General features: G+C 43.2%; 1 protein-coding gene across 2 annotated transcripts in view; it reads right to left on the bottom strand.

Moving 5' to 3' along the window:
* The window catches only part of pacs1b (phosphofurin acidic cluster sorting protein 1b), a 69,661-nt gene extending 49,826 nt beyond the window's left edge, over positions 1–19,835 (bottom strand). For both annotated transcript variants that reach the window (XM_085266141.1, XM_085266150.1), the window contains exon 1: positions 19,255–19,835. In XM_085266141.1, the coding sequence (XP_085122267.1) occupies positions 19,255–19,406 (152 nt within the window). In that variant the 5' untranslated portion in view covers positions 19,407–19,835. The remainder of the gene's footprint in view (positions 1–19,254) is intronic.
* Between the last annotated feature and the right edge of the window lie 4,147 nt (positions 19,836–23,982).

The raw sequence follows: 23,982 nt of genomic DNA, 5'->3' as shown, positions 1-23,982 counted from the left end.
AGGAACAACAAGTAGGCCTGCAGAGCGAGAGCGAAGTGCTCTAATAGGGTGATATGGTACTACAAGGTCATTGAGATAAGATGGGGCCTGATTATTTAAGACCTTGTATGTGAGGAGCAGGATTTTGAATTCAATTCTGGATTTAACAGGAAGCCAATGAAGGGAAGCCAAAACAGGAGAAATATGCTCTCTCTTTCTAGTCCCTGTCAGGACTCTTGCTGCAGCATTTTGGATTAGCTGAAGGCTTTTCAGCGAGTTTTTTGGACATCCTGATAATAATGAATTACAGTAGTCCAGCCTGGAAGTAATAAATGCATGAACTAGTTTTTCAGTGTCACTCTGAGACAGGATATTTCTAATTTTAGAGATGTTGCGCAAATGGAAGAACGCAGTCTTACATATTTGTTTAATATGTGCATTGAAGGACATGTCCTGGTCAAAAATGACTCCAAGGTTCCTCACAGTGTTACTGGAGGCCAAGGTAATGCCATCCAGAGTAAGAATCTGGTTAGATACCATATTTCTAGGCTTTTCAGGGCCGAGTACAATAACCTCAGTTTGATCTGAATTAAGAAGCAGAAAGTTAGCGGCCATCCAGGTCTTTATGTCTTTAAGACATTCCTGCAGTTTAACTAATTGGTGTGTGTTATCTGGCTTCATGGACAGATAGAGCTGGGTGTCATCTGCATAGCAGTGAAAATGTATGCTATGTCTTCTAATGATGCTGCCTAAGGGAAGCATGTATAATGTAAACAGAATTGGTCCTATACTTGCCCTTTCACTTCAACGTCTTTTGTAACTATACATACTTCAATAGTTAATCAAACATGCATGTCTTTGGACTGTGGAGGACACGGAGAACATGCTAACTCCACACAGGAAGACCCCCAACCAGCTAGCAGAGTTCAAACAGAAGCCCTCCTGCTCTGAGGCGGCAGCTCCAACGCCCTGCTCCACCCTGTAGAGCATCAGTGATTGTTTTTCCTCGCCCCAAGCATACACCACACTTTGATGCAACAGTATCCATATGCTTCAACTCAGGAGATGACTCTGATGGAGACTGCTATGCCTACACCAGCATCATACCCATTACAGTAATCTCAAAGTGCGACATCAGATGGAAAAATCGCCATCTGCACACGTTTCAATTCAACAAGTGGAAGAAAAGAAATCTTTTCTGATGTGCTTTGTGAGCCTCTGACAATCAGCTATCTCCACCCTCTAAGCAGCTCTACATGCTGGTTATCTCCCGCACGCACACACCCTCTCCTGCTCTCCTCTCAAACCTGCCTGTGTCTACTTACGGTGCCCTGATCTCCTACGCATGCATGTGCGCTTGCATTGATGAGTAAGCACATTAGTCTTGCAGCACGTGTGTGTGTGTGCATGCATGTGGTAAATGTATGTGTCAGTCTGACTGTGTGGGAGAAGCAGAGAAATAGAGTGGGTGAGTGCGCACTGGCATAAGTAGGTTACAGGTAGTACATAACACGGTTATGATGTGTGTGCGCGTGTGTGTGTGCACACCGCATGGGTAATACTGTATGCATTACATGCATGAGCAACTATGTGTGCCCCTCGGTGAGTTTTCGGTTGCTCTGACTCATATTTATTCTGAAAGCAGAATACAAATTATTCCTCCTCAACAGTAAAATGTATATATACAGTGTGTGTGTGTGTGTGTGTGTGTGTGTGTGTGTGTGTGTGTGGGGGGGCCAGAGTGCTCATCAAAATTCCGTCATGGCTCTAGAGTGTGTGTTTTTACCCACAGCAGGGGAGTTATTTGAGTGTGTGACTGCATGTAGGTGGGCAGACCTTTCGTTTTTGATGTTTTATACTAGGCCATCTAGTACGCATATTCCAAACGTGGGTGGCTGCTGCCTCGTTTTGGAAGGAGTTCACTGTGAAGAGTGTTGGCAGCCCAGGTGGGGGCAAACAACAACAATCACCAAAAAGGTTTGGTTAGGCCACCAGTGTTCAGAGAAGTTGATGGAAGAGAATGAAACTTCCTCAAAGCAGAATAATTTTGGGTGATCAAGTTGAAACAAAATGCAGATTTTAAAAAAAAAAAAAGGAAAGAAGTAGAGCAGGCGAACCCGTGGGAGAAAGTGAAGGTGAACGTGTTGTCACGGATTATGGTTACGGTGCTGTGTTGTGAGGAGGTAAGGAAAAGAGCAGGTCACTCATAGAGCTGAATAAACATGAGCATGTGTATGTCCCGGGGTCCAGCGTTGCCATCTGCACACTAACATAATGCTCTGCATCTGGACTGAACCAAAACACACTCATAAAAAAACAAGCAACAAAACACACAGCCAATCACTCCTGCTTAAAAACCAACAACAACAAAAAAGTCTTCATCATCATCATCAACAACAGTACAGTTACAACACGTTTTGTGACTTTTTAAACACATGGCTTGTGGAAATGTATGAGGGGTTTTCTCAGCAATGGTGACAAATAGCAGCTAGTGAAACCGGCAGAACGCTACAAACAATGACGACACAAAACTTATGGCGCCTTCAAGAGGTGTTGTGGGATTCGTGTGTGTGTGCATGTGTGTTCATAAAAACAAAACAAAAAAAACAAGGCCACATAAATCCAACAACGATCATTACTGAAAATGTAAATTTTCCAAAGAGAGAGCCACGGCACAGCCAACCAGAGACTGACGCAAGGGCACAGATGAAGTTCACAACAAGTTAAACTATGTACCCAAAAATATATCTGTATTGTAGGGCTGCTCGATTATGGCAAAAATGATAATCACGATTATTTTCACTGAAATTGAGATCACGATTATTTGACGATATTTATTTAACCCTTTAAGACCTACCATAGAACCAAGTCCACCAGAGCTTATATTATTTTTTTACATGCTGTAGTGCCATTTGTGGGAGCATTTCAAGTTGCTATACATCAATACAACTGTTATAGCCCATATTTTAATAATATGTATGCATTAAGTCCATAGTAATTACATAAATTGCAAAAAAGTGCAATAAACTACAAAAAAAATTGAAAATCGCTTTTGTTTTGTTTACATATATTTCTACTTGGAGAAATTTAAGAGGTTTATCCCTCAAAACTTTAAATACAATAAAGTTGCAAAAAATAGTTTCCCACCACAGGAAATTTATTTTGAGTGTCTTCATAGTTTTATTTTGGAGATACAGCAATTTTTATATACTGCAGGAAAAACAAAAAACAGTCCTATGATGCAAATTTGCAAAGAAAACAGCATGTGCATCATTTCACTGTGGGAAGTGTTACGAACAGCTGATAGGAACGGCAAAGCGTGTTTCTGGAATATTATGTTTTTGTTCCTGCAAGCGCTTTTTATGCAATTTTTGCAAAGCTATATGTGGAACGAAACCGTGACCGAGGACAAGCTGATGGCATCAGATGTAAGTACAACTCCTCCGGTTTCATATGCAAAACAAATTATTGCGCTAGCTTACACGGTTCAGGTTCTACAGGGATTTAAAAATAGTTACGCAAAACGGAGCGTGCTGCTCTGACCGGCTTTAAAGGGTTAACAATGACTTTAAAAAAATAATATAAAATAGTGTGCAACACCACTGAAGTTTTTTTTTTTAAACTCTCTTTTCAACCAACGGCAGTCACTCTCCAAATAACTTCTGCTTAGCTTTCCGAGCTTCCCTCGGGTCCTCTTAATCAGCGGTCTCCAACCTTTTTTGCGCCACGGACCGGTTTATGCCCGACAATATTTTCACGGACCGGCCTTTAAGGTGTCGCGGATAAATTAGGGAGGGGCTAATAATCGGCTCAGTCATTTTTAATGATCGTTGAAAGCCCAGATCGTAATCGTGATTAAAATTCGATTAATTGAGCAGCCCTACTGTATTGGCAGGTATATTTATTTGGGGGGGGCTAAGCTTATTGTAACCATAACCAGAATTAGCTTAGCATTTGCACAATGTTCAATGCACACACTCGAGACTCACCCCTACAAGACGTTGTACTTCAGACACAGACGTAGCAGGTTGTCAAATTAAACAAATAAAGCAAAAGTATAAATATATATAAATATATATATATATATCACTATGACATTCAAAGTGCCACAGTCACACACTTCTTTACAGTCGTCTTCACCTCCTCCGCATGACACACAGCCCCTCCCCTCACTAGCAGCTGAACAGACGACACTGATCAACACTGAGGAATTTCCAGAGGTAAAGCTCCCTTTTCAAGAACAGTGAAGTATTAAAACAAGTTACCATAAATCTCATGATAAGCGTTACTATAGTAACCTGGCTGACTGGATTAATGGTGGTGTTTGTATTGTTCTGAAATGAAAAAGGGAATCGAGTATTTTCCAGGGTATTGACGTCGACTTCAAACATGTACTAGAATTTCAACACCCACAGATGGTGGTTTTATACACGTCCCAGTGACCACTGAAATTAAAGCTGCGGCTCTCTCCCCATTCAGGGTCTTGGTAAGTTTCAGTTCTTGTTTTTAGAGGGTCTTTGCGTCAACTGTGAGCCTAAATTGCGTCCTTAATGAACCTCGGGGGAAAAAAAGCATTCATGTGTAATGTCTTTGTCCTCTTTATCAGCAGTTACAAAAGACGTTGAAGTGAAAGGGCAAACCTCACTAAAGCAGGAACTTCCAAACAGCACTCATTATTACTCTTCACCAATAAAACACAAACAAAATGATCAGTACTTTCCACTTTAAAAACTCATAACCACTATGAAAATTTCAGGTGCTTTTGGGAAATAGAAATTACTCACCTAGTTGTGCTACTGTTGTGCAGGAAAAACCCATTCACACATTTAGCAGTGAAGTGAATTACTGAGATTTTTTTTATATTCAGAAATTCCCTGGAAAATATGAACGTTAATCCAGAAAGAAAAGGCTTAGTTTTAGTATTTACCACATGTTTCTACATTTAACTAGCTGTAAATTGGATTGGATTGATCTGACTGATTAATCTGAGGTCTCAGAGGCTGTTGTTTACAACGTACGTTACACATTCTGCGGATACACAATATAGAAGCACTGCCATATCATCAATAGACCTTGGTCTGACCCTGAGTTGATAACATGCAAAACTGAGCTGAGAACCGAAGCTGAAAACACGCCGATCGTTTGATTTAAACCTTCTCCTTCAAGTCTGTGCCGACTGAATGCCTATTCAGGCTATTAAATGTGAACATTCAACAAAAAAACCTCTAAAATCAAGGTTAGTTTACGTGTTTTCAGCGGAGAAAAACTGCACTTGTGTCGACATCTTTGTTCTAATTGTAAACAAGAGGCACTTCAGCCCATTTTCTTTAGTGCCGCTAGTGCAAGGCGAGCTTTCGGAAAAACCGCCGCTACAAGTGTTGGAGGGCACCACACCAACAGCCTACGTACTGTGAATGGTTTGCTTTGCAACAACTCCTACATGTGTGCATGTAAACTAGTTAAATTACTCCTCGTGAGAGCCATATTAGTACAAGTTGTACTTTAAGGCATTCCTAGAATTTCATTGGTGGCACTGACGAGTGACAAAAACCAAACGGCCGAGACACTTGTGAGCTTTGTGCCTTTTTTTTTTTTTATTCCCCCATCTCTACCTGACAGAGCAGACTGACACTGTTTAAAAAAGTGGCCCAGGGCATGTGTATTCATTTACAAAAGCTTAAAAAACAGCAGCCGCGTGACACGGCAGGCCTCACGGCAGTGATGTCTGTGCTAAATCTATGACAGCAGGTGCCAGAGATCAATAATGGCACCGTGAGTGTTGACTGCTCCAGAAACAACAGCAGCAGAGGTGAAAATGTACTCTGTGGCCATCACAGGTGTTGGGGAAAGGAAGCTGTGACTGTGGGGCAGAGCTGCAACGGTAGCCCCAAGAGGACAAAGAAGAAAGCTGGATGAGTTATAGACAAGACTAGGATGATGCCTCCGACAGAAGAGCTGAGATTTAGATACCGACTAGCTTTAATAGTGAGGAATGTGCCTGTGGTGGGAGAAGGATAAAGCAAAGACTGATGATGAGGAAACAGGAGGGAGAGAAAAGATTAGATAAAAAAAAGAGAGGAAAATAAAGTGAGAGGAGGAAAAAGGGGGAGCCATGTGGAGGATCTAATACCTCAATCAGCTCACGTCTCTTTGCCGTATCTCCTCCTTTTGCCCCAGCTGCTCCTTTCCCATTCACCCATTCACCCGGCTTTGATGTTCTTCCATTCTGATAAAGCCAGCCCACCACCCTCCCACTCTATTTCCACCTCCACACCTCCTCCTCTTTTTTCCTTTGTGTCTCACCTTCATCCACTCGAGCTCATTTTTTCTCCTTCACAGTCTAATCCTTCTTTTGCCTGCTCTCATCTTCACCTGCGGCTTCACGCTTCTTCCCCCTTGACTCCTCGCAACGGGGCACTCCTCCTGTCATTCTCATCAACTTCTGCTCGTCACCCTCCATCTGTCCTGGTTTATGATCCGTGCACGACACTCGCAGACTCTCTCTGCTCTCTCCCTAACCCGACATTCAGGCTGAATGGCCATTTTGCCGCTGCTTCATTATTCAGGGCAAAAATCAGCTTTGATGTGCTACTAACAGATCACTGACTGCCATACTTGGATGTTCCAGAGTTTATAACAGCTAACCTTAGAGGTGCCATAAAGAACTAGAGCCCAAACAGTTCAGCTCTTTGATCGGTCCACAAAATGTAACTGCTGCTTTTTCAATCATTAATAGCTGTTAGAGTCATTTTTCATGTGACCCAGGTCAGAATAACCAGAACTACAGTTAAAATGACTCAAAGTCAGCACTGGGAGGCAAATACACCCAAATCTTGATCAGCAGCCCAGATGTCTCATCTAACACGTCTTTCGCCTGAAGGTTTTCACTTTCAACTGTTCACTTTCTTTGAGTTTACAAAAAAACGACACAATTATTGGTCAGGAAAAGATCACGTCAGACTTAAAGATTTTTAAAATCACCATAATGTTATCATATCAGTCAGGCTCTCCTATTCAGGACCTGCTAAATGTGGAGGTGCAGGCTCTGACCTCACTTGTTGACAGGGATTGTTGTCAGCGGCTGCAGTCCAGGAGTTTGGAGCTTATAACTGTTCTGTTTTGCATATTCACAGGAGCTACAGCTTTACCTGTGCAAACAAAGTGAATGCTACAAGGTGCTAAAAGGTTTCAACGCTCTAAGACAAGCTCCAGAGTAAGATGTTGGCTTGTCTTCTTCTGCTGCTGAAGCCGCCCGACCCCCCTTTCCCTTCCCTCTCTAGCCTTTCTTTGCTGCGCTTCTGCAAAAAGCAAGTCACCCTCCTGACATGAGCTGACACTTAGCCTAAAGCAAGAATACCCTGCTAGGACACATACACACGCACGTACACACAGCAAAGCGTTACTTGATTTAAGCCGCGAGACGATTTACACTCTGTGAAGCATAAAGTGATATGCCAAGGCGCAGAAAATCAAGGAGAACGCGCTAAAAAACACACAGAAGCCCCATTTAACAGCAAGGTCAGTCAGGACGCCGATGCCAAAAATAATGACACGGCTGAAGCCGACCTTTGCCGTGAAAACGCAGCACAAGGCACACACATCCACTCGATCGCTATTTGGACTTCAAAGTAATGTGCAGGTGAGGCAGGCTGATTGAAGCACAGCTAAGAAAAAACAACATCCAGAGAAGACGATACTTAAGTGCAGCAATCAGTGAGAGAACAGTGTCAGCAAACACACACTCATAGCATTTACTGCAGAAGCAAGGTGAGGCAAGAACGAGCTGCACTGGAAAAAAAAGTAAAGATATGCAGGTGTGAGGTGAAGAAGGAGCTGCTTCGAGTGCTGCAGTGAGAGCATAAACAACATCTCACACACACAGAACACCAGCAGTGCATGGAAAACCTACACCGCCCAGCAACACACAGGTGAAGCGACTAAACTCTCATTACAATTCAGTCATGTGCTCGGAGAGCTTAGGTCCTGGCATTCACGAGGGATCCACCCCCAGAGGACTCAGGCAATATCAGGCAGGTGGTTATTACAGGGAGGCTGGTTGGTATAGGATGAGTTGAGGTGACTCAAATAGCGCTTATGAATTCAACTCAACACTGTGAGCATCGAAAAGTGGTTGAAAAAAGAAGAAAAAAAAAATCCCCTCTTGGCCCCAACCTGCAATATGAGCAAAGAATAGAGCTCTTTGGCTTCAGAGCTGGTGCCTGGGTATATAATGGATATAGAAATGTAGTGGAATGGAAATTATTCCTATAAACACACTCACAACCTCATGTTTCCCTCTCTTGTTATTGTTGTTTTTAGATGTACACACTGCTCTGCCTGCCACAGAAACGCTACGTGCCAAGAGGAAATCTTATTGCAGCTGTGCAAACAAGCCCACCTCGTTTTTCGGTCACTTAAGAAGACATCTCTTAAATCCCGAGCCCTGATATTTATCAGGTGAGGGGCTGCTTTAATGGGGATGTGTACAGCTACTGTGAAAAGATGAAACACAACTCGGGAAGGCCGCTATGAGCAATAAATCTCAGCGTTTTTATTACAGTCATACACCAAACAAAATACATGACAATTAAATGCCGTACGCTGATAGATGACATCGAATTAAGTCAGCAAATGCTGGCCTAATTAAACACTGGACCCAACCACATCTGTCATGGGGCTGAGTTTTCATCTCGCAGGGCTTTGAAAACATCCTGTCTTTTTCTTTCCCCTACGCTTCCTGTGAGAGGATGCATGGCGAAAATGACTTCCAAAACCACGTCCATGTCCGACAGGTACATTAGCTTATTCCAACTGCAAGCCGACCGCAACTCAAGTTGTAACCAGGGCTGTGCGATATGACCCAACTCTCATAAGACATCTATCGTCCGATAACGATATAAATCACAAAAATTTAATATTTTCTGTAAATTCTGTGAATCTCGGGCAGCTCGACTTGCGCGAAGTGTTTCCAGCTCCCCGTCATGTACCTGGAGTCGAATGTTTTAACTGATGCATGAAACTTTTAGACGTAAGTTGTTAAAGCCGCCGTTTTCTTTGTGAGTATTTATTACACGGCGTGCTGCGGGGGAAAGCCTGTTCTAACGTTTGAGTCTAAGGTTTATTTTTTAGCACCCGACGGCTCTTTTTTGCTTCTCATCCGTAAATAATCTGCTCTTTCACGTGATTCAGTTTATTTTGAAAAGTCTCAACAGGATCTTGAGCTTTATTCTGAAAGGTTTATGTGGAAAATAAACAAGCGGACACACGATGGTTTTACCATCGTTGTTGCTAACAACAACGCGTAAAAACAGGCTCTTATCCATCCGTAGTGTGGTTATATTAAATATAAGAGAAAGAGAGAACTTTAAGAAATGAATATAGCCACTGCAGTGACCATCAAAACGGTGAAAAAATATTGCCGTAAACAGTTTATTTTGCGACACCACGAAACAAACGATAATGTAAAATGAAACGATAGACGTTTTTATATCGTCATCCGATATATATCGTTATATCAAACAGCCCTAGTAACCCTAAATATTTTGAATGCTCAAGACCAAATTCACGTCCCCATAAAGGGAACTGGGTCTCCAGAATGTGACTGCACACACAGTTTGGCTCCCACAATGCAGGGAATACGAGTACATACCTACACACGCAAAGTAAGGTGTCCTAGATATTTATTAAGAAGTGACGTTTTGCTCTTTTGCTCAGTTTTGTATGGCGGCTGTCCCCTCACTCTCTCGCCTTCATTCAGTGCCTCTCCCTCTCTCTCTCTCTGCCCATTTCCTTCCGTCTTGCTCTACTTCCCACAGCCGCAGGCAAGGACGCACCGCGGCCGGTTACTTCCTAAGCAGGACAACCTTTAAACATGGACACATTTGAAGTCTCACACACAGATAGCACATTCAAATCTGTCAAAGGTGATCAAGTGTGTTTATAGCAAAGAAAATATGTCTGACAAATTGAGGTTCGGACACTGTTGCAGTGTAAAAAAAAAAAAAAGGGGAGAAAAAAAATAAACCCGAGCACGAGTTATCTTTGGTGGCAAGTCTGTTCATCATGTTTTGGCTAGTTTGCACCTCCTTATCCAGAGTGCAGGCCTGTTGTCTGGCGACTTTCAAATCTAGTCTTGCAAGATACGTGATGTGCAGCATGTGCAGCATGTGTGTGTGTGTGCATGCTTGCGTGCGTTACACAAGATAACATATGTGTTGCCAGTGGGAAAAGCATCTTGCTCACAGGCCTGTTGTGCATTTCTGCATTTCACTGACTATGGGTGTGCCTGAAAGTGACAGGTTCACACTACAGGAGCATACAGAATAATTTGTTATTTTTATTTTTATTCTATGAATAATTTCATACAACAATCTTTGTTGTCTCTCTCTCCACACATACACGTACACACACACACACACACACACACACAATTGACCCTTCGTTAAAGCGATTACGGATTAATGAGCAGAGTACCCGCCTAATCCAGTTTAGCTTGAGACATGGAGGCGATGCTATCCAAGCGCCATATCCACCACCCCCACCCCCGTCCCTGCACAACTGCACGTTGCTGGGTGGGTACTGGGTGATCACATTATGCCCCTGGTTATCGACCAATCCCAGCCATTCCTGCCACAGTACAGCCGTCATAAAGAACTGAGAATATCACAGTGTCACAGCATGAGTCAAGCTGAGAAGCAGCCAGTCCAACAAGTGTAACGGTATTACAGGTTAGATCCTTTTATTTGAATCTGCGGTGCGAGACCAAAGTGACACAGCTCTAACACTGAACACAAGAGGGGAAAAAAGGAAAAATACAAAGCTTTAAGAGAAAGCTGCACATTTTCAGTTTCAGTTTTTACTCCAGCTACATTAATTCTACTGTTTCATTGACATTTCTGATATTCTATAAATGACATTTACTGGACTACAGTAAAATACTGTGACTCTTTCAGCCCATCCCTCCACAAACTGCTCTGTATGTAAACAGCTTCACCTCGGCTTTTTTCATGTTTTATTAAAAGCCACTAGTATAAAACATTAGCATGTTTGCTAACATTTTGCCAGTTTAGTTTTGTGTCTTTTTACTTTTACTTTACTTAAATCTATAACCCTATTCATATTAGCTTTCCTTTATATAGAAAGGGAGTTGTGCTTCTTATCTATGAAACTTCAGAAAGAAGTGAACTGGCTTATCCTAGCATGCAGCTAACGTAGCTACGTCACCGTTTCCCCACACAGGGGCTTTCCTCGGCTCGGTTTCTGGCAAACCCATGGCCACCAACGTACAACCCTAATTGACACACTGTATAAACTGTAAACAAAAACAGAGAACAATGATTTGCAAATCTCACAAGCCCATATTTTATTCAAATTGGAACACAAGACACCATACTGAATGCTTGAACTGAGAAAATGTATCATTTTGATGACAACAGGTCTCAGCAAAGTTGGGACAGGGCAACAAAAGGCTGAAAAACAAACAGCTGGACGAACATTTTGCAGCTAATTAAGTTAATTGGCAGCATCAGTGAGTTTTTCAGAAGAGAAACTCAAATGCAGCATCAACAAATTGCCAGTGAATGGTTGCTTAAGTGTATAACACTTGGGCTTATATGCTTACTTCACATTGCCAGCGTCCACTGGAAAAAAAAAATACTTGAAACCTTCAATTTCGTTCACACACAGTTCAAATATACGATAAGGACGATCCAGCCTGCTCTTACTCAAAGAGAGCACTAGAACATCATCAGCATAGAAAACTCAAACTATGTAAACTATGTAAAACTGAAGCAGCTAGAAACACAAAGCTGTGCAACCACAAAACCACAGCCCTGAAAAAACAGAATTGGAAAAAATGCCAATAAATTATAGACAGAGGTACTAAAACACTGGCGCTGTGTCAAGGTCAATCTGTGTTAAGTGCATTACGAGCTTGTGTTATCACCCAGGGGAAACGGCGTGTAACCTGAGCCGGAGAGGATTACAGACGTGAGCAAGCGTTATTTGCATGACCACAGATATAAAGTGGCAGCACAGACGCACAAAGAACAACTGTTGTTTTTATGTCCTGGTGCAAATTATCTGCTGTTAACTTTTTCTGCACCCACAATTTACCTACTACAAAGTCCAAATCTTAACAGTGAGGCAGAAGTGCCAAAAAGTTTCCTCTCAAGGAAAACTATAAACAAACAGAGGTATGCAGCAAGCGACTGGAATTTCATTTTTCCATCAAAGTGCAGCGTTCAGGTTTCAACAGGCCAAAAATGGAGCTGCGGAGAAAACTTGCCGTCATGCGATGATCTAGTTCAAGAGTGTGTGTGTGATTATGTACCTGTTGTCAGCATGATTTGTGTTTCTCCACACTGCACGTCCTTCTCTGTAATTTTATACCGAGGTGTCCTTGGTCATAACACGGTGGATGAAAGCAAAGCATATGTCAGTGACACTGCCTGCGAATCAGCTGTCACTGCACCTTGGAAATGGAAATCTGTCCGTGTGTGTGTGTGTGTGTGTGTGTGTGTGTGTGTGTGTGTGTGTGTGTGTGTGTGTGTGTGTGTGTGTGTGTCAGATGTCCCCACAGTAGGGAGATCATGACCAGAAGTCAAACAGTGCAGCAACCAAAAGTATAAATTTTAAACAACAAAAACACACACAAGAACATTACGATACCGCAACAAAGGCCTCCTCAGACCACAGCAGCTTTAGAGACCGACCGACAACAACCTCTACAATACAGCAGCAGCAGCCAAACACCTCAGCTTCACACTTCTCGCTTTTGCTACCAGACCCTGCGTGAGAAACAAACACCCACTGACACCCAAATGATTTCTGCTTGCCTGCTTTTGCACAACGTTTGCAACATAACCAGCTTTTATCGCTCTCTCTGACACAGGTCACATTCATGTTTCCTTACTACCCTTTGCTTCGTACCCCAAGACGTACCCTAGACAAGTTGCACAAAGGACGCCCCAGCAGCCGTGCAATTCTCACCACATGTGCGAAGGGCTTGTTTCACAGACAGCATTGTTAGCCTCGACAGTGGTTGTGAAACTGCATGTTGCGAACATTTAGTTCCCACAACTCGATGAGCAGGGCATCGCTTTATGTGCGAGTGCACTGGCAGTAACAGGCTCGGAGAGAACGATTTCTTTTCTGAAGTGGGAGAAAGGGGGAAAAAAATCCATCATCCATCCATCCAGTGCTCACTGCAAAGTACAAGCTGAGCTGCTGAGATAAAGTTTTCTTTAAACCGCAGCACTGCGGTGATTAGCAGAATCTCCACAGTCCAGGGAGTGTGGAGTTTGCATGCTCCATGCCTGTGTGGGTTCTCTCCAGTTTCCTCCCACCCAAAACATGGATGTGAGATAATATTATTGTCAGTCTCTCTGTGTTAAGCCTTGATTTTACAGCTGAGGAGTCATTCATACACCTCTCTGAAGTCTGCTCCCTGGGGCGCACGTGTAGTTGGTGCACCGTAATGTAAATTCTCCATGGACGAAACTGTGTGGTCAAGCAAAACAAAGAAAAAGAGAAAGAGTGATATCTGCACAGACCCACACCGTCTGCTCATGAGCTGGTTGCGCCCAGTCTAATCAAGGCGCCACAACAGGATGTACCCCACCTCTCACCTCATGACAGCCAGGACACGCCCCAGCCCCTCCCATGACTTTGAATTAGATACGCAGAAGAAAATAGACGGATGATTATTGCGTTTTCAAAAAATTCATGATGTTTTTCCATGCCGTCATTAATACAAACGCATTCAGTTACAAGAAATACTTAAATAGCTTCATAACCCACACTGGCTGCTAAAAATACAGAGTGAGGCTGTCAAGGTGAGCCAGTGTAGCAACATCTATTACTGAGATTTAGATATGAAAAAGCAGGGTGCACAGGTCTTAATGTTTCTAGGCCATCAACAATCTTTGTCTACGCAAGTCAGCACTGACAGTGTTTAGATGATTGCAGCACGATGCAGCTTTTGAGGACACACGTCAAGGCTTTTGCTGCCACAGAGAGAAGAAATAATCCACGACTGACGTCAAAAAGCATCTCGACCGGGAACTCGGGACCAAATCATACGTCAGGCATCCGAGAAGGAAGAGAAAAAAATCGTCACGACGAGGAGCGGAAATATACAAAATAGCAGCCGGAGACAAATCATTCAAATGAGGGATTTGAATTAGCATATTTCATGCTTCAGTTTTATGAGAAGACGCGTCAAGGCTGGAGATTATTTTCTCCTGGGAACAGCACTGCGGGGAAACGTTCCCCAACAAGGCTCTGAAAGTTTCTTTATATACTCGAGGAGTCTTTTTAACCAAAAAATGGAAAAGGAATAATAATAAAAACAACACTGTTAGACAAAGTTGTACGTCGCACGAAAGTGCCAAATCAGAAGCAGGTTCCTTGGTGTGATACTGAGATTTCTCCTCCGAGTCGTTATCAGGCCTCTCCGCTGACACTGTTACCCAGCAAATTTCAATCTAAGCAAGGTCTGCAAAAGAGGATTCGTCTCACTGTGCAGAATTACAGCAGAAAAAAGGCGTAACGGTGAAATTTTGAGTGGGTTAGCAGCTTTTTAAAGCAGGGTTAAAGGTTTCTCTGCCTGTCAGCCTTCAAGCAGCTGAGAAAGACATTTAACCAGCAAATCTTTTTCCAAACTGCCACATTTTTCTTCCCAATACCACTGGGAAAAACACATTCCAGTGTATTTTGGAAAACCACTGGATAAACATCATTACAGTCAATAATGGTCATGCACTGCATGCCATCGTGTTCCAGCTTTCCCTGAGGAGTTGTGCTTGGAAGGCTACGGGCGGAAATAGTAAATAATGGTGGCAAGTTGGGTGAAGAGGTTTATACTTTACGCTCCGTCTCCCTTCATCTCCAACAGGCGAGCCGAGCCGCGGAGGAAACTTCAGACCTTTTCGGCCACTCAGCTTTTAAAGAAAAAAAAAAAGAAGTGTCTAAGGGAGCGGCAAAGCCAAAGCTCCTTAATGAAGCGCCCTGTCACCCTGCCTGTGAGCATGCTCGTATGTGATAGCCTGTCGGCGCTCTTTCCATTTCTTTCCAGTTGTGTGTGCGCGATCAACAGCCGGTGTTTAGAGGAGGGAGGGGTGTGCGCGCAAGGGTTCGGGGGGGGGAGGATAATGTAACGCTGACACTCGAGAAACGTGACGTCCACTATTGTATCGCGGGGCAATTACAGCGAACGAGTCGAACAAACACACAATGTATAATTCAGAACATCCTGCATTTCTGCAGCGCACTTCCTCACGCCAACAGTATTCATTACCAGAGCAGCAGATTTATTTTCAATGCACTGACCTCGCTGCTTTCACTTATTTATACTGTTTATTGTGTGTTTAGCTCCCAACGTTTGGGCGTCAGGCTGATTCTCTTCTAAGAAGCTGACTTAAATAGCTGGATTATGAAGCTCTTAGCCAACTTAAAGTGGATACAATGAATGCTCGAGACGCGACGTGTAGTTAATCAATAAATAATTTTTGTTTTTTCTCTCTCTGATGGTTTAAAAAGAAAAAGATACCCAGGAATAACAGCAGCATATATTCAGGTTCCAAGGGTAAAAAAACGTTTTTGCCTACTCTTGGCTCTGTGTGATGTCAGCGACTGGAAATTTCCCCAATGTCATCTCAGGTTCACAGTTTTGGCTGTGAACAGGGAAGACCTTACTGATGATTAGAACTCGAGGGGCAGCAAATCAGAAAAAAGCCGGCTTAAAGAGGGGACATCCTAAAAAAACGTAGGCTGTAAAACAGAGGTGTCAAGCCCATTTATTACAGGAGCCACATACAGTTAAATCTGAACTAAGGTGAGCCAGAAGACTAATAACCTTCTGAAAACCTTTGCATTTCATGAACTAGATTCCTAAAACTAATCCCGACCAGTTTGAGAGTTGGCCAGACTAAATCCATTACACACCTCAGCTGAGGGGGTTATAGGTTAACAAATACATACAGAAAATGTACTGTTTATTCAAAGATGTCCTTTTTTTGCTGTAGAGTCACAATAATAAGAGAATAAAACAGGAACTTGTCTATCGATTCATTCATCGTAAAAAGCCACCTCGTTTTGTATTTTTTGAAGGTGTTTCTATTACCTGTTCAGGCGTAGTATGACAGATGAGGGTGGTGTCTTTGTCAGAAGGTTGTAAATATGACAGTGATTCAAACCTCTGGATCCTCAGTTTGGATCTGATCCATTCGTAGGAATAAAACACAGTTAAAAGTTCACACTTACTCATTGCATTTTCCACGTTTTGCACTGTCTGGGCCACATGTTTGACACCTCTGTTCTAAAACAACTTGTCTCAGTGGGATTGATTATACCATACCCCCAACTTTCCAGCAATATGTTTCACAAATGACCACCATCTGCTCTGCTGCAGTACCAAACACATTTTTAATAATAAGGAATGGAGCTGCTGTTCTGGGCAAACTTCTTCTGCATTGTCTTTTCGTATTCAACAACAGGCAGCCCTATATAGCAAAAGCTCTTCATTTCTAATAGGACAATAACAGCCTGTATTAGACTCTATTAATCTCATAATCAGCCAACTCTTGTCTAATGCCCCATTAAGTAGGTTTCACAACATGATTAATTTTTTTCTTTGTTAAGGTGAACTCGGTCTGAGTTATTGTTTGAGCGGCCACAGTGGAAAGTCCGACCAATCCCTTGGCAGCAGCCTGCAAATGGACAAAGCCTGGTGTTGAGGGGTCAGTGGGGTCAGTGGGGCACGGTACTCGTGAAGGCTTTCTCCTTAGAAGCCAAAGTGAAACACTGAGCAAAAATCCCCACGATCCACCCAGCGACCCGAGTCATGGGACTTTCCCCCTCAGCTCAGCTTCTTTAACGATGCGAGGTGATCATGTCGGTGCTCTAACCAATTCCTGGAATACCTGTCGTAGAGCAGCTACACAAAGAGCCTCTGACTACACTCCTGTTGAGCGCTGGAATCCAAACCATGTTCAGCGTGCAACATGAGTGGGCACGATCCGACATTCCACCTGACAACGAGCGCACCTGAGAGCTGCTGATCTCTATTCGCTACCCCTGCCTCTGCGTTCATGGAGTGAAGTGTCAGGCCTGCCGGAGCAGCTGCTGTACTCGTTGCTTTGGCTGCAGAAAATGAAAGTTTGACTCCTGGCTGCTCAAACAACTGATATCATCTCTCATTCTGATATCAGTCACAAGTATTTCCTGTCAACTCCCCTCTGAATATGAGCAAAAAATAAAACCAACAAAAAAAATGAGCCACATGGCCAGTGAGTCTGGGTGGGTATGTAAACACCTATAAATACAGAGCAGGTCCAGATTTCTTTTAACATATCAGGATAAGCAGGATGTGTGCTCCTGCCAGGGCAAATGCAACCCACAGCTCAGTGTAAACAACACACAAGGAGGCATTCTGGGTAGACAGGAAGAGGTTAGAGCAACACCACCTCGGCTGGAGAGGGGAAGTTCTTAGTCCTTACTGCAGAGACAAAGATTAGGCAATAAGGCAGTGAACAAGAAGCAAACACACCACAGTCAAAACTCTGCAAGACATCCCCGCGACTGATTCACAGTACATGGTGTGCAGGTTCTTCTGGCTCCAGATTAGACTTCCCTGTTTCTTGTGTCTGTGAAAAATCCCATTTAAATGTAGATGACAGAGTCAGTGCTGCTACTCCCCATCTCCCAGTGTCATCCTCCGTTTCTCTGCCACCCTCCTTTTTTCCCCCTCCTTGCCTGCCTCAATGTTGCTGAAACTGCAGTGAAATCGAAGATATTTGACGGGCCGTGACGGCTGCAGGGTGGAATAAAAAAAAAAAATAGAAAAAGTCCACAATTGCATTTTGCAGCACGATGCCAAACTACTCAAAAAATCAGCTGAAGACACTGGTAAAAATCATCTCAAACTAAAGGGGGGAAATACATTTAATGTGCAGGAAAACACTGGGTGTTATAGTTAAGAGAGCCAATTCCAAGACATAGATTTACAGCTGTGTCATTGAGGTGCACACACACACACACTTGCAGACCGCTAAGAAGCCAAGCGTACTTTTGAGGCTTTGCTTCTAAAACCAGTAAAGCCCCAGAGCATTTCAGAAAGCAGCATTAGGGTGTCAGCATGTGGGCTTTGTGTGATGATGACCATGGAGCCTTTATTCCCCACTAATTGCTTTTAGTCACCTAAACATCTGCGCTCATCTGGATGAGGATGCGACTCAGGCTTATGGAGAAAAGCACTGCGTTTGACGTGATTTCACAGAAAGTCCCTGCACGTTTTTATGCTGCAGCAGCTCCCCAACTGTTTGCTTAGCTGACATTGGAAAACACAAGCGCTACTTCAGCAGTAGCAGTTAACCTTTGACCCTGAATCGAACTTGTTATGACCAGGATTATCACTTAAGCGCCATAAAAAGAACAATGAGACAAGCTGCAGCTGGAGCGTGTTCATTTAGGTTACACCTGATTATCACAGGACACATGACCACGTGCATCTGCCTCTGTGAGCCCACCCCTTGTAGAGTGGCTGTGAGACGCTTCAGTGTCTTTGTCTGAGGCAGAGCTTAGAGGTGGATGAGGTGTCTCTCCTAACATGACCTTGCTGCATTGCCCTTATGAACACACACACACACCAATCACATGATGAGAAGCAGTGAAAGTCTGAGCAGGCATATGACACTAAACAAGACGTTTCGGGTTGTGGGTGCACCTCAAAGATGATCCCTGGCTTTGTCTTCTCCCTCAGACTCACACATCACACCAGCTACTGTTACAGCTGTATAATAAATGGATGCAAAGTGGCTCTCTACAGTTGCAGCGACGGTCAGCTTGCTTCATCAATCTTTTGTCTGTCTGCGCTGATCAGCTGGGCAACAACTAAGGCTGTTTGGGCAGCACCTGCTGTAGGGATCAGAAATAACGAGGGAGCCTGCTTTCATCTTTAAGAGCAGGGTCGTACAGTGATCGAGCTGAGGGCTGGGGACCACAAAAGTGCGAACAAGAGGTCCAGTCACAGGGTAACACCAGTGCTATTGGAGGCAGCCTCTTAATTAATGGGTTTAAAGGGATCTACCAGTTTGTTAACACCACAACAGCCATCAGTGCAATGAGTCTTCCTAAATAGGCACCCGTGGGTGTCTATGTGTTTGCAATCCCCCAGTGTAAACACACTGACTGGGTCACTTCCCATTCACAACAACCAGCCCACCCCACCAAAAAGCGATAAGTAACGCTAAGCCCGACCATCTCCCCTGCACATACCTCGGCACACAGCTGGGCGAGGAGCGGTCCACCTCCCAGGTAGCGTACAGGTTCATATGGACCGGCCGGTTGGAGATGCTGACCGGCTTGGAGGGCTGCATGTGCGGCGAAGGGACGCCCCCAGTCCGCGGGAGCCCTCCTCGCTCCGACATCCTGGAGGCTGAAAACGGGCTTTCACAAGGAGCTAATGGGGAGAATACCCGTAGTAGTCTGCCTTCTCTGTGTGTCGTCCTTCCTCTGGTGCTGTAGCTCCGTCTCCTCGCTTCGCTTTGCCTGTTTTTTCAGGCTCCGGATGGTGCAGGCGAGCGAAGCGCTAACAGGAAAGTGCTAATCTCCGCCTGAGAGTGAAAACATCGCAGTCTCCGGGGTTTCTACCGGACGGCAGGCGGCAAATCCCCGCGGCTCTCTCCGTCTCTCCCTCTGCTTAAGTTGGTGTCGGCTCGGTGTGTGTTCGCCGCTGGTGTTTATCGGTGCAGGAAGCGGAAATTTCTCTCGCCAAAGTCGCACAATGAGCAGAGAGCAGCGAGAGCAACGCCTTTACTGAGGACGTAGAGCGACTCCTGAGCGCGAGACTCACAGACAGGAACCGGCCAATCACAGCTGCTGCTGTTACTGCGTTTGAACGCCGCACGCACTTTGTTCACCACTGCAGACTCAGTTCCTTAGTTTTAAACTTATTCAGTATATCGTATTTTTATTTGTCTTGTCACCTCTTCCATTTTTTATTTTCTTCTATTTTAAATATGTTTTGTTTACATTTTTATATTCATTATATATTTTAATACATTTAAATTTGCTAGCTTACTATTTATTTTAGTTTATTGTTTAGATGAAGGCATGCAACTCCACCAATGGAGAAATTAATTAAATCATAATATTAATAATAATATAACATTCATTTTATTATACATGTATTTATTATTTATTATTATTTTAAAATATATTTTACATTTTCCACTTGTTTTATTTGGTTCTTTATGAGGATTGGAATGTGATTATTAGAAGTGGTAGTAATAATGTTAGCAAGTTTTACAAATGTACTTACTTTATTTTAATCTTTTAATTATAATTTATTCTGTGGTAATAGTGTATGATAGTATGTATGCATGTAAACTGGACTATAGTCCAGTGTAATATTTTTAAATACACTTTGGTTGTCCCTCTTTTACATTAAGGATTATAGCCTTAGTTTTTTTTTATTGTTCAGTTCAATTTTATTTGCAAAGCACCAACTCACAACAAGAGTAGCCTCCGGGTGCTTTATATTATAAGGTAAAGATCCAACAATACTAGAGAGAAAACCCCAACAATCAGATGGAGTTTTCTGCCTTTGGTGTCAGTGGAAAGAAAGAACTCCCTTTCAACAGGAAGAAACATTTTGCAGAACCAGGACCAGGAAAGGAAACAGGACAAAATGAAACACTAAATAATTGCTAATAATTTAATGCAGAGTTGTGTATAGACACATGGTTAATAGAAAAAGCCCATCATGGGAATCCCCTGGCAGTCTGAACCTATTGCAACATGACCAAGGGAGAATTCATTGTCACCTGATCAAGACCCAACTATATGTTTTATCAAAAAGGAAAGTTTTAAGCCTAATCTTAAAAGTGAAGAAGGTGCCCACCTTCTGAATCCAAACTGGGAGCTGGTTCCACAGAAGAGGGGCCTGAAAGCTACTACAGGAACTACAGCTAAACTACAGGAACAACAAGTACGTCTGATTATATCTGTGCTTACAGGATTTGCATACCGATGTATATTCTCAGGAATAATGTATGAGGTCAGCCTGAAAAAGAAACTTAAAATATGAATTGATGAAGAAAGAGGGAGCAAGAGTGTCCTTCTGACTTAGAGAATGTCATTACAGGAATTTAGCTTATAACCTACTGTGTGTGTTCAACGGTGGCACATGCTCCTGGAGAAATGCCTTTAATTACCCACAGCAACAGCGTGTAACTAAAAGGATCAGTTCAGGACATGAACAGCTAAAACGAAACATCTTTTAGGTCAGTGGGATGATGTTTGTTTGTGTGTTTGTCCAACGTTTCCGATCTAAAACTGAAAACATTCTTTTTTGGCAAAGATCATCATTATACAAATAACACACACTGAAGCAACACCTCTTCCTGTTTACATATGCATTAATTCAAATCCTAAAGAAGGTCCAGAGGTAATATTTACCCATGATTCAATGTTTTGTTTTGTTTTTTTCTTACACCTCTTACTGTAAAGCTTCCTGTACTACGAAGGCCCCACTCAGGTGTTTTACTGAGGATCCTTTTGCAAATTGCTCTGTTTTTGACCCATATTGCACACCGTCTGGAGTCTCAGGCGCTCCTGTAATGATTCCCATTAGTCATACACACGTGTAGATTATTTCACACACACACACACACACACACACACACACACACACACACACACACACACACACACACACACACACACACCTATGCTCTGTCAGCTGTTATGAGAAATATGCAAAACCGGTTAGAGTGTGTGAATTGAGATTGCTTTCCTCTCATTCTCTTCACAGTTTCCAAGATCTGCCAGATAAGACATCAGAGTTAATATTCAGCAAAGAGCTGGCTCATTTTCATATAGTGGCAAAACAGTTTTGTTTGCATGTGGCTTTAAACTCACAAAGAAAACAGAAACACACACACACAAACAGGCCTTTTCCCTACACCCCACTGCACTGCTGTGCGAGCCATCCACCCTCTGACACAAAAGCCACCATGCTGAGCCTCCTCCAGGTTTGGCTGCCTGTCAGTGCAGCATGAAGCAGGTGCAGCGTTTGCACCTTCAGGTGACAAAGGCACTGCTCTGATTACAATCTCTGCATCTGAATATGAATCAGAAGGTGACCTAATGGCAGCATCACAGCCGGGGCCGGCTGCCATCAGCTTGACGTCTCTCAACAGGCAGATTATCCCAGCTGTGATCGGAGCTTACAAAAACATTACGCGCTCGAAATGTTCACGACAGCCCGAGGATACGCACATAACTGCACTTTAATGAAAAATTTATAGAGCCATGTTTTGGCCCTTTTTTTTTTCTATTCCTAGATTATGCTGCATTCAGAGGATGTGGGACATCTCAAAACTCTTTGTAAATATTTAAAAGGCTTTAAAGCACACAGATATTATTTTTCTCACATTAAGATTTAATGATTAAAACACATATCTGTTCTTATATCGTACTTTTCAGTGTTTCTTTTTTAGCCAATATTAAGCAGGGAGTGCATGTTAAAGAGTTTGGACTTGTCATTAGTTCTCACTGGTTTTTGGGATAATCAGCTGATTTGCGTAAACACAGAGCACCCTCCCCTCCTCCCCTCTGCTCTTTTTAACAAGCTTCTGTCACCACCAGCACCTCCTGCCATTGATAAAGAGATTAGAATGGAGCAGATTAAAACATGGTCACGGGATAATCCCAGGTTACTTTTTACACAGCGGCCTAAATCTGCAAAGTCATCAAGTGACACTGTAAAGGCTCCAAAATCCAGTGTCACAGTCAATTAAGTCGACACCGTTTCTTATGCAACTTCAACTCCAGCTCCCATTTTACTGTACAGCAGCCATGTAGCTGTGCGGTGTGTGCATGCGGTGGAGAGGCGTTACACTCGTCTGTGTTTGTGACAGATTTAGTAACCACACCAGTGCATGCTATTATATCAGGCTGATTGGATTATTGCTAGAGATCTAAAATGATAAAAGTAGTTAAAAAGTGCTTATATTGTTTCTTTTGGCAAAAAAAAACATAACAAAAAATCCCCTTAAAATAGTAAGTTTATATAACACATATAAAACATTCACATTACATAAGCAGCACCAGTGATTATTGATTTGTCTATTTTTAGAATACACAGGAAGATTGCAAATAAACAGCCACACCTTGCATATTTCCCCCATGTGTTACAGGGAAGTGCTGAAAGAAGTCTGTGTGCATTTGCAAAGTTCCTAGTAAGTGAGGCCGAGTACAGCGACTGCAGACGCCGTGCCTGGATGGATGGCTCTGTCAGCAGTATCAAAGTCTTATTTCCTCTAAATGGCCCACTGAGAGTAACGTTTCAGTCACATCGGTGAAGGAGACATCCTCAAATGTCAGATTCAACACATTTACAGAACTGACCCTCTAAGCTGCTCTTCAGTAATAGCAGCCTATTAAGAAAGCTGTGGTCCTTTGTCCTCACACCTCTGCCGTAGTGGGAATGCTGGTGCTTTGCTGCCTTTCTCAGGATGGTTAAAGGATCTGATGTGAACAGGCTGTTGCTCCATGTGAGAAGCTGTGTACCAGTGACCGAGTCAGCATGAAGCTGCTGCAGTTATTTAGGTCACTGTGCTTCTCAGACGGTCAGCTGACCGTCATGTTCAGTACTTGTTTGCCTCCTAGCTGCAGAAACCTGAACTACATCCTACTCTCTGAGATTCAGACCTCATTTAGAAGTCTGAGCTGGCCCCTGCTGATGTGTGCTTCCCTGACCACCTTGGTCCAAGCTGATTTTATGTGACAGATCTGCTGAAGATCTGAGGCAAACAGCTTTGTACTCCTATTCCATTCACTGTCGATGGAAAGCTCTTTTGACTCGGGTCCATCCAGGGTGATGGCTTTGGAAGCCCACATTAGTTCCTGGAGTACTTCTGAAAGGTTCCTGGGCTGCCGGCCAAGACAGCCATGTAGAACAGCCAATAGTCTGTTAATGCTAAAAATAAATTAGCAATA

This window comes from Mchenga conophoros, linkage group LG3, assembly GCF_057382185.1.
Source record: "Mchenga conophoros isolate Kocher_MC1m ecotype Shallow Benthic linkage group LG3, M_conophoros_male_GT1.1, whole genome shotgun sequence".
NCBI lineage: Eukaryota > Metazoa > Chordata > Actinopteri > Cichliformes > Cichlidae > Mchenga > Mchenga conophoros.
The sequence above is the reverse complement of the archived record's forward strand: the minus strand, read 5'-3'. Positions and strand labels throughout refer to the sequence as shown.